Here is an 11,094-nt window from a genome sequence, read left to right on the forward strand (position 1 = left end):
GATTCATATCAAATGAGTTCATGAGAGATGCCGCTGAGAACATCAAAGTCGGTCATCTAGACTCAATAACGCACGGTATCGCAAATAGGAAGGGTCAAAGTTAATTGCAACATGTCTTCGGGCTTATGAGCTGTGAATAAGTAATGTGAAATGAAGAAATGAATTCCATTACCCTTTGAAGTACCTGGGCAAGTGCGATTACTAGGGAGCCGAATTTCGCATTCACGCTTCCGTCACATCCTCGAAAGATACGAGAAAACCGAAGTAAGCCACATTTGGTGTGGGTAATGTAATCTTCAGAACTGGCGATCGGGTCTTTGCTGGTTGCGTGGACTGGTGAAGGTTCGGGTCTTTTTCAAATATGGTTGCCTTCAACTCGCTCTCTGTACCCTAAGTACAAGCTTGCAGGCATTACTCATGCCTCCTTTCTTGTCGCGGTACAGCCGTTAGCTCACTTTCTACACAGTAAAGATAAAAGTACAATGTAGTTGTCATGACGAAACTCAATTTGCGAAGGCAAGATATGAAGAACTGCTCGAGGAGATTTGCCAAAACACCATATAGACGGGATCGAACATAATCGCCGAATCCAGTCATTGGCTCAGTGAGGGACCAGTCCATTTGGGCCTCGAATGATATGCCCCACACAGGGACCGCTCAGTGAAAATCTCATCTGCAAGGCTCTCCAACTCCTCATCGTCTGCTTATTGCATCGGCCTCATATCTTCAGCAAAAGCAGAATAAGCAAGACTCGAAAAAAAATGACCAGCTACGATCGCGACGTCGTCGTCAACTGCCTCAAGCGGCACTACGAGCTACTGGTGCGCATGGGCTACTTGGACGTTTCAGCCGTCGAAATCCCTCCCGCCGCCGGCTGGAGCGACACGGAGCTCCGCGTGGATGCTCTCCGGGCCATGGGCCGCTCCGAGACCGTCATTGATCTCCTGCGGCACATCCCCTTCGTCCACGAGAACGAAGAGTCGGACCCCGTCGAGATTTATACCGAAACGTTCCCGCTGCGGTATCTGCGCGACGGGCGTTGGTTCGGCGGCGCCAACGGTATTCACGGCGACGGCGCTGAAGTGTTTGCCAACACGGCGCTTTTGGACCTCGGGTTTGCGCCGTTTGATGGGCCCGTGCCGGCGGACATGGTCTCGTTGACGCATGCGGACGAGGGGATTTGGTGGTTGATCGATACGAATCAAGGTTAGCTGGACGACGCGCAGAGCTGTTTTGGTTCAAAAGGGCTCTGGGAAGCTGACGCATAGGCCATCACAGGATGCATCTACCCTTACGGGACCGAGTTCGACAAACGCGAGGAGGACGTTCCCGCGGACAAGCAGTGGCTTGTTGTGGACCCGGTCCCCATCCAGGCTTACTTTGACAAGATCTATGCCCAGGTCGGCAACTTGGATGTTGTGCCAGCGCCCCGCTCTGGGAAGTGGGAGGCGAGAGTTGTCGAGGAGTATACCGAGGAAGGGCAGGTGAGTACATCAGCAACAGGGAATGTAGACTCGTGACTGATCAAGACATTTTCTCGTGTCGTGCAGGAGATCAAACGGCTGTACGTTGAACACGGATGGCCCAATGCTTTTCGTAGAGAAGAGTTTATTCAGGCCGTTGAGAGAACTCGGGCTGCGTTCATCGAGGCTGGGCTGGGACAAGATGACGATGACGAGGATGATGAAATGACGGGCTAGATAGACCAGACTTTTGGACATGGTTTAAGTCTGAAGACACGAAATAACGAATTGGCCAATGATAGAGACCTATTGATGATTTTTTTTTAGCGCACGGCCATGCTGGTAGGTTTTCGTTCCTGAGCTCAAGTCGATCGCAGCGATAGCTGAACTCAAGAGTGTGCGTGACTTCCTCAAGCCAAGAGAACAGTGATAACAGATATCGGATCGCGGAAGATGGGATCGGATCACGGAAGTTTCTGACATTGAGACCTTGTTACCATGTCCTGACTTCTATCCTTTCTCAAAAGCATAGCCATCTTCAACCCCACAAACCCAAGCCGCAGCTCCCAAACCGCACCGTGGACCAGTCCCTTGGACGGGGACATGGAGGTTGGGCCCATTGATCAAGGATAACGTTGCGGGGCCCCTCGGTGAATGTTTCCTTAGTTGAGTTAGTAATTTACGCTTCTCATCGCATTCAATCACTTTCAATTGATTGCTCACACTGAATTCACTCAGAAAACCCCAGCGTTCCCGGACCCCAGATGTGAGGGCCGACGATATCGGAGCGACCCCGACTTGTTTTCCCCTCGCTGAATGACATCGATCTGCGCCATTCTAGCGTGCTCATTGCCCCAGTCGCTCGGGACTTCTCCGCTCGGAGGGCTCTGCGAGTGCCTGAGTCAAGGGGTCTAGCTCTGTTAAACCTCTCATCTTCACTGATCAATGCTTCGAATGGGTTAACGTCGTCTCCGTCAAGCGGCGAGAGGTTGCTTTCTGAGCGGGTCGCTGGGAAATTGTCTATTCGATAGCAAAGAGAGAGAGGAGGGGCAAAACAACGACGAGGGGATTCGAAAATGCGTTTAAAGCTCTGCGATGGCCGGCCCTGCCTCTTGGCGGTGGTGTGCTCTCTTGTTACCATCTTTCCTTGCAGTCAAGCAGCAGCAGCCCCATTCGGAGACGAGGGACCGAGCACGTCGCCAAATATGAAGTTTTCAACGTCCTTTAACACGCTCTTCGCGGCGTCGCAAGTCGCCATCTCGCCCGCCACCGCGTACAACCCGGTTGAACTCAAGGGCTACGGCAAGTTCACCGGCACCGTCGTCAACTCGACCTATAGCGGACGCGCTCTCCCCGCCCCCGTGGACGCCTGGCTCGGCATCGACTACTCAACACAGCCGGTCGGTGAGGGTCGCTTTAATCCCGTCACCTGGCCCGCGTCCTTCAACGGCACCAAGGCGGCGACTAAGTACGGCAAGACCTGCGTCCAGGACCCGACCTCGACCGATGTCAGCACACAAGATGAGGCCTGCCTCAACTTCAACGTCTACCGCACGCGCGGTATCCCGCTCGATCAGAAAACGCCAGTCCTGGTCTGGATCCACGGCGGCGCGTTCTACGCGGGTAGCTACAAGAGCTTCGATGGTGCTGCTTTTGCCGCATCTTCAAAGGAGCCTATCACGGTCGTCAATTTCCACTACCGTATCAACTCGCTGGGTTTCCTGCCGTCTGCTGTCTTCGACGAGGAGGGTCTGCTGAACCTCGGCATGCGCGACCAGCACTTCTTCCTCCAGTTCGTGCAGAAGCACATCGCCGCGTTCGGCGGCGACCCGGAGGCCGTCACCATCGGCGGGCGCTCTGCTGGCGGTCATTCCGTCGGTATCCTCTACTTCCACAACTACAACGAGGATGAGGGTAAGCCACTCTTCGCCAGAGCAATCCACCAGTCCGGTGCCGTTACCGCTCGTGCGTTCCCCAATGCTACATACCCTCTCTACATCAAGCAGTATGAGGAGTACATGGACTACCTCTCCTGCCCGCTCGATGCCGACAACGCCGCGACCTTGGCCTGCCTCCGTGCCGCGGACATCGATGCGATCCGCAACATCAGCACCAAGCTCTACAACGACTACGACCCGGCTCTGACTTGGCCCTTCCAGCCCACGCAGGGTGGACCGTTGCTGGAGAAGTTTGGCTCGCAGTCCGGCTACGACGGCACATTCTTCAAGGTGCCTGTCATCACCTCCAACGTGAACGACGAGGCCAAGTACTACATGGCCGGCGACAAGGAGACTAATCAGGAGTTCCTCGACTACCTCCACAACATCTCCCCCGCCCTCAACAGCACCGACCTCCAGCTCCTCGAGGACCTCTACCCGGACCCCGCTACACACCCGGATTCACCCTTTGCCAACTCCCCCAACAGCACCCAGTACAACCGCCTCTCGGCTGCATGGAGCGATTATGCCTACATCTGCGCTGGACAGGAGACGGCGTACCGCGCTTCGATCGCGGGTGTGCCGACGTGGAAGTTGCACTTCAACACCAACAACTCGTGGCCTGCGTGGAGGGGCATTCCGCATACCGCCGACACGAAGTACACCTGGGACGAGCCGGTGGTGCAGTACCCTGAGGTCAGCCACATTTACCACGGATATCTGTCCAGCTTCGTTCTGTCCGGCGACCCGAACACTTTTAGGTACCCTGGCAGCCCCGAGTGGCCTCAGTACAAGCCAACTGGTTACGGGCTTGAGTCGGAGCCTGCGTTGCAGCTTATCGTCCAGCCTAATAATGGAACCAAGGTTGAGAAGGATGATATTCGCAGAGAGGCGTGTCTTTACTGGAGAGATCCCGAGAGAGCTCCTCGCCTGAATAAGTAAATGTAAGAAAAGGAATATTAGAATAATGTACACAAGACACCGTGCCATCCGGCCGACGCATGTAGAAATACTGAGCGTCCTACTTAGAGCCTGAATATTTGTTCTGTGGGCACAGATCTGTCTTCGGAGAGCATGTGAAGAGATGAAAGCCTTCATAAATCACATACCCCACCGTGCTCTACATGTAGACGTTTCTACATGCAGGCTCACCATTATTGTCATTTATTGGCTATCGACAACTACCTACCACCCAGCGATTGGAGCAGATCTTCCATGTTGCTGCGCATTTGTGGCTGTGCGGCAGCCACTAACAAGACCCAAGGGCGCATTGGTGCCGTTCGTCGAGAAATCAGGCTGCAGTTTTGTCAATATATGATGACCCGCAACCGCTAATCGCTGTCCATGGGAACAGCTGAACCTGGCTGGCTCATACATCTCCAGTGCTTTCGTCTTGCAAGCTTTAAATAAAGCTGGGACACTGTAGGACAACTTTACCCGCTACATTGAAAACACGAACGTCATTCAAGGAAGCCAAAGTTCAAAAACACAACAAAGTCGAAATGTTAGCTGCTTTCTCTAACGATCAGGCCGGGATCTCTCACCAGGGCGGCATTCAAGTGCAGAGCTCAGCGCTCCCGCTTCGTCCGCGAGTTACTTTGGGAAAGCCAGATACAGAAGACTTGGATAGATCGAGCGGGCTCATGAAAGGCGAAGAAGATTGGACAAAGATTTCGGATCTGGCAGAGCGCCGAAGGATACAAAATCGAATAGCGCAAAGAAACTACAGTAAGTAGATGAGAGGAGTTAATCAGTCATTATAAAATCAGACATTCGTTAACAGATATGCAGGAAAGAAGCTGGAGAGAAGGCTTGAAGATCTGGAAAGAAGAGCATGTGATGAAGGACAACTTACTCCGGCAGAGACACCTTCATCCAGCAAGTACGACAACGAGTGCTTATCGCACTCTAGTCCAGCCTCAGACGTCGCATACATGTATCCGTCTCCTTCCGAAACACCTAAATCTTGCAACATATGCCCACTACGATATGCCGATCAGGAGCTTTCCTTTTCACCGATCGCCGATGAAAGTGACGACAAGAGCTCATCATCTTCTGAAACCTCAGAAGTAGCACCTACATATGCTTTGCCATCAGGTCATCGATTTCGGTCGGTTAAAAAACTGCTAGTAGAGGACTGTCTTAGCAATTTCTTGAAATGGCAAACCTGTCCCCAGAGTTCCAATAAGCGAACAGCGAATCCTCCGGCAACACGAAATCAGCAATCAAGCAAGAGGTCCAGGCTATACGAGAAGTCGAACGACAGGAACGACAATGAGGGCAATGGAGGAAATGGGGAGGGGGAAGATTCTGACGCAAAGATTGTGGGCGGCTCAACAAAGACTCCGTCCAACAAAAGCAGAAGCATCATTCTTGCTTGCCCCTTTTACAAGGAGAATCCTTTGAAGCATTTTCAGTGCCTCAGAATCGAACTCAAAAGAATCAAAGACGTCAAACAGCACCTCAATCGAAAGCATCGTCAACCGTCATATTACTGTCCAACATGCTGGATGATCTTCGACCAGCCAACGGACCGAGACATCCACATTTCTCAACGCGGGTGCTCTCTACAAGATCACGTCGGTTATGAAGGGATCTCCGAAGATCAAAGCAGACAGCTCACTCGGAAAGTAGACAGACGACTATCCGAGGAACAGCAATGGTACAGTGTGTGGGACATTGTGTTCCCTGACGTGCCACGTCCAGAGTCGGCATACCTTGGAAACCAGATCGAGGAGTCTATGGTCATGATCCACGACTACTGGGATGCGAACGGAAGGGCTCTAGTATCTGATGCTCTATGGGAGCGAGGGCTGATACCAGAGCCAAACGTTTCAGACGATGAAGGAGAGCTTGAGAGCTTCCTGGCCGAGACGCTGGAATCTGTGGTGGAAGAGTTGCTGGCGTCTTGCCGGATGCAGATTGCGGCGAGTCTGTCTCGGTCAAATCTTCATCGTCACGAAGGATCGTCGGCTACGAAGAGGACCTCATCTTCAGATTTTGGTGATAAAACGCAAAGCCACGACACGAGTGGGCAGGACCAACGAACAGTCGATCTTGCCCATGTGGGTCAAAGTACCCTGGCGTATGGAACACTCACGGCGCAAGAATCTGCCGTTGATTACAGTTTTCTGACCGGTCTTGAAATGGTTGAGCCCGTAACAGGTCACGGCACGCAGTCTTTCCCTGAGGGGACACAATTCAGCATGATGCACAGCTGGTCTACGAGGGAAGAGGGTATTGCGGAGTTTGATGACCAGAGTTGGGAGCTATTAGGCGATATGACCGACTTCTCGCAAGTTGAGAGGTCATAGTGGCAAAGTTCTTTGCGGGTTGTCTTGCTGTAATTGAGTACTTTTCAGAGCGGATGGGCGCTTCAAATGAACGTGCAAATGTTGCGCTGGGTAATAAAATACATGTAGGTACTCGGAGTTGAGACGAACGGAGAAGGTCTACGTGATCTCGGAGTCGTGCCCTCGGTGTCTCAGAGAACAAATCCAACTTCGCGACAATGTGACTACGCAATGTACCTTTAGTGCCATGTCTGCTGCGAAGACAAAATCTTTATGTTGGTTGTGAGACATTGGAATCACCATGGTCTTCGTTTTGGCATTGGAGAATTCGCTGTTTTTTTTCAAAATATTTAACATCACTAAATGCATGTAGACTCTGTGGCAGTACAGAAGCCGACGCTAAAACCTTGTTACGACGTCCTTATGTAAAGTCTTTTTTGGCCTGATATGTCACTAAGAAGAATCATATAAGGCCGATCATACATACAGTTTCGTGTCCCGACGTAGTTGTTTGCCTTCTACATGTACGCGTTGATTAGATAGGCATAATACTGCATGTGTGAGGGGCATGTGGGTGGCATGCCGCCGCTGGCACAGGCGCATGTTTGAGTCGAATGCGACGCGCAGTTGAGCGTCTCATCTACTGCTCATCCCACCTCATCTTACCCTTCACTCTCAGCTTTCTCTTACTTCCTCTCTCAACCTTATTGAGGCTCATCACGTTATTTCATTCCCAATTATCATTCCCCCGAAATTCTCACAGCTGATGACTGAAAACGTCTCATTTGAAATGAATTGAGCTAGCTGCGGGTCTCCGAGACATCCCCGAGGTCGGAGGGGCCCTGGAGACGGAGCTGGTGCCCCGCGGCTGTTTTTAGTGTTTGACTCATCGTTTTCAGGAGTGAGAAAACCAAAGGCTACTAATGAGAATCTCCGAGTGTGAAAGAGTCAACATCCCTTCAAGTTCGACCAAACGCCCCTTTTCAACCCAATCAACCAACCCATAAATCAGACATTCAACATGGCTCCCGCCTCTCACGACCATATCCTGACGCTCTCGTGCCCGGACAAGTCCGGCATCGTCCACGCCGTGACGGGGGTGTTTGCGGCCGAGAAGCTCAACATCCTGGACCTCCAGCAGTTCTCCGACCCCGTATCGGAAAAGTTTTTCATGCGTGTGCACTTTGGGCCGACCGAGTCCGAGTCGACGGAGCACCTCAAGGGCCCGTTCGACGCCCTCGCCGCCGATCTCCAGCTGGACTGGTACCGCATCCGGCCCGTCGCCCGGAAGCTGCGCACCCTGATCATGGTCTCCAAGATCGGACACTGCCTCAACGACCTCCTCTTCCGCGCCAAGTCGGGCCAGCTGCCCATTGACATCCCCCTCATCGTCTCCAACCACAACGAGTACCAGGGCCTGGCTGGCAATTACGGCATCGACTTCCACCATTTGCCTGTCAACAAGGACACCAAGGCTGAGCAGGAGGAGGCTATCCTGCGTCTGGTCAAGGAGAACGACATTGAGCTCATCGTCCTGGCCCGCTACATGCAGGTCCTGTCCCCCAAGCTGTGCGAGGCCATGTCCGGCAAAATTATCAACATCCACCACTCCTTCTTGCCGTCTTTCAAGGGCGCGAAGCCCTACCACCAGGCCTACGAGCGCGGTGTCAAGATTATTGGCGCGACGGCTCACTTCGTCACGGCTGATTTGGACGAGGGCCCCATCATTGAGCAGCGTATCGCTAGAGTCGACCACTGCATGAGCCCCAAGGATCTGGTCGAGGAGGGATCCAACATTGAGAGCCAGGTTCTGGCTGCCGCAGTCAAGTGGACTGCCGAGGGACGCGTGTTCCTCAACAAGACCAAGACGGTTGTTTTCAATTAGGTATCAAAAAGGACAGGGCATTCTGAAAGGAAATGATAAATAAAAGTTGGTCTTTTTTCCTGCACCCCGAGATATCCATCTACTTCACATTATTCTGCTCTCTTGTCTCCGTCTCCCTTCTCTGGAATATTTCCCTTCTCTCCTTTCTCATGACGACCCCAGTTGCCACCAGGTAACTCGAAAACCAATTCGCTGAAACCAATGCTGCTATTCGTTGGCGAATTGAAAGGCGACGGTAACTCTTGAGGCTGTTGCTCGCCCAAGGCGGACTTCCGGTCATGGTGCTCTAGTTCTGATATTGGCACCCCTTTTCCATCCATTTCAGCCTTGCCGCCAGTGAAGATATCCGCATCATGTAAGCCACTTCCGCTTCCACTTTCGTTTTTGTGTTCTTCGTCGGAATTTCTCTTTCTCCGAGCCCGCCAGCAAAGGAACCATATGATGGCCACCATCGCAACCAAACCACATCCACCCGCGACTGCGATTCCTGCTATTGCACCTGTTCCTAATCCGCTTGGAGAAGCGGAGTTGACGCTGCTCGTCTCGGAGGGTGGGCCTGATGTCGCTCCAGTTCCTGCCTCCACCTCTGTCCAATATTCCCGCCAGGTATCGACAAAGGTATCCGCAGGTCTCGACCGTAAGTCCTTGGTGTTATCCTGGACAATGAGCTGTTCTGACATTCCTGGACCGGGTGCTTGTGCCATGAAAAAGCGTTCTCGGTCATAGTTGAATCCCGTAAAAGCACCTTGCAGAAAAGCTCGGCCTAATGTGTATCGGTTCAGTGACGAGGAAGCCACGATATCCGATTCGGTCCATGGTTTGCAGGGCCAGTATGTATCCACTCCCCAGTTCACATGATTCTCTCTGATGGGCATGCGATCTATCGTAAGATTCAATAACCTGAAGGGAATCTTTATGGTGATATTTTTGGAGTTTTCGTCTGTAAATACGAAAGCCATGGAGGCTGGAGAGTTGACGAAGCGGGTGGTTCTGACCGGATCTGAGTGAAACTCCCACACATACAATCCGATTTCTGGTACCCAGCGGACGGGCAAGTGAGATGCAGCAGCCTCGCATACCTCCGGTGGAAGATACATGTAAGGGGCAGCAGCATTTGGCAGGACCATAGCAGACCCAGCGGGGCCACCGTACTTGTTGGTCATACTTTGGACGGCGGCAGGGAGACTTTCACTTTGCCATACGCTTCCGACAGTTGTGTTGTATGGAGATGGTCCTGCTTCGAAGTCGAGAAGTACATCCACAAGTATCACCCGAGGGAGGGTGGAATCTAGGCGGAAAGTCCCCACGTCTCCTAGAATGCGGTTTTCCTCATAGCCCCCCAATATCAGCGACCCTGTCTGGCCCAATGCGACGCTTCCCAAATGCATGTACCAAGAGCTATTGGCGATGAAATTTTCCGACGTCATTTGGTCGGTGATGCTGTAAGGAGTGTTGGAGTTGGAATCATCGTAACTAAGCTCATCGCCCAAGCCAATCGTTCCGACGGGGGCGGTTCCATTCGAAATGTTCGAGTATGCCGTCGGGTACAAATTTGGGTTGTAAATGTCGATGGTAATGTCGGCCCAATAACTCCTTTTTACGTCGTTCATGCGTGAAAGCAGGTTCGTGCGCTGTCGATATACCTTGCTCATGGCATTCTTGTCAAGTCCGAGTGGCCAGTCATCCATGAGTGCGACGGCGCTGGAGTTTGATTTGAGGACGCTTTCTCTGGATGCAGTACCGTTGTAGGTTCCCCCCTCTTCCACAGAAATCATCATGCTGTCCGTTGACCCGGTCGGCCAGAGAAAGTAAGCGATAGACCCATGATCAAGGGATCCCGGCGTGTCCGAAAGCCCTATTGCTCGCCATGGTCCATCTGGGCCAAATGAGCTTGAATTGACCCCTAATTCAGGGTCCGTCGACCAGTAAAGGCGACGGTATTGGCTTCTCACGCCTGTTAACCACGAGAGAATAACTACGAAGAATATGCCGACGCGCATCTCGACAGGTAAAGTCGATAGTGACGTTGAGGAGAGATTTCAACTACCAGATAACAACTGATGGCTGGTAAGAAATAAGGAGAGACGGGGGATGTCCTTTGGCAGCCCCAGGAAGGGGTCGAGAGGGCGGGCCAACGAAGCAAAATAGCATTCCCCTCTTAGTCTAGAATAACTTTCTGCAGGGATATCTGTATTACGTTGTCGTAGAACAGAGTAATCTCCCTTAAGCCTCGGAGGCGATGTTGCTTGGATTGTTTTGAGTTGCATATGCATGTTGGAGCAGACAAAGCTGTTGGTTGGGCGGAGTAGGCTTGGCCGCCCCGTCACCGTGACTGGGCCTGCGCAGTGTGTGACAAACATCACGGGTAGCAAGAGGCTTCTGTTAAACGTCAAGAGTACTTGGTGATCAAGTCTACAGGCTCAAGGCGGAAAAGCAAGCTGATAGTCAGGGGGTCGGTATCTTGGCAGGCTGCGGCGTAAAGCTGCATGTTGGTCCAGGCTTTTATACGGAGAAAT

General features: G+C 52.3%; 5 protein-coding genes across 5 annotated transcripts; 4 read left to right on the top strand and 1 right to left on the bottom strand.

The window, feature by feature from the left end:
* The first annotated feature begins 679 nt into the window (after positions 1-679).
* Positions 680-1,793, top strand: BDZ83DRAFT_604979 (uncharacterized protein). The gene is made up of 3 exons (XM_060507304.1): positions 680-1,206; positions 1,279-1,484; positions 1,551-1,793. The coding sequence occupies exons 1-3, from the start codon at positions 762-764 to the stop codon at positions 1,698-1,700; spliced, it is 801 nt and encodes a 266-aa protein (XP_060369851.1). The 5' UTR covers positions 680-761; the 3' UTR covers positions 1,701-1,793.
* Positions 1,794-2,668: 875 nt separating this feature from the next.
* On the top strand, positions 2,669-4,342 carry BDZ83DRAFT_568042 (para-nitrobenzyl esterase; the record flags this gene model as incomplete). The annotated part of the gene is made up of 1 exon (XM_060504017.1): positions 2,669-4,342. One exon carries the CDS (start codon positions 2,669-2,671, stop codon positions 4,340-4,342), a length of 1,674 nt encoding a protein of 557 aa, XP_060369852.1.
* A 359-nt stretch (positions 4,343-4,701) lies between these two features.
* On the top strand, positions 4,702-6,996 carry BDZ83DRAFT_788777 (uncharacterized protein). The gene is made up of 2 exons (XM_060515686.1): positions 4,702-5,128; positions 5,192-6,996. The coding sequence occupies exons 1-2, from the start codon at positions 4,903-4,905 to the stop codon at positions 6,712-6,714; spliced, it is 1,749 nt and encodes a 582-aa protein (XP_060369853.1). The 5' UTR covers positions 4,702-4,902; the 3' UTR covers positions 6,715-6,996.
* A 718-nt stretch (positions 6,997-7,714) lies between these two features.
* On the top strand, positions 7,715-8,578 carry BDZ83DRAFT_748174 (formyltetrahydrofolate deformylase; the record flags this gene model as incomplete). Its single annotated transcript, XM_060513574.1, has 1 exon — positions 7,715-8,578. One exon carries the CDS (start codon positions 7,715-7,717, stop codon positions 8,576-8,578), a length of 864 nt encoding a protein of 287 aa, XP_060369854.1.
* Positions 8,579-8,927: 349 nt separating this feature from the next.
* BDZ83DRAFT_604986 (uncharacterized protein) lies at positions 8,928-9,941 on the bottom strand. Its single transcript, XM_060507305.1, has one exon. The coding sequence runs from the start codon at positions 9,653-9,655 to the stop codon at positions 9,299-9,301; it is 357 nt and encodes a 118-aa protein (XP_060369855.1). The 5' UTR covers positions 9,656-9,941; the 3' UTR covers positions 8,928-9,298.
* Positions 9,942-11,094: the final 1,153 nt, after the last annotated feature.

This window comes from Colletotrichum acutatum (assembly GCF_030867785.1).
Source record: "Colletotrichum acutatum strain CBS 112980 chromosome Unknown BDZ83scaffold_10, whole genome shotgun sequence".
Lineage (NCBI taxonomy): Eukaryota > Fungi > Ascomycota > Sordariomycetes > Glomerellales > Glomerellaceae > Colletotrichum > Colletotrichum acutatum.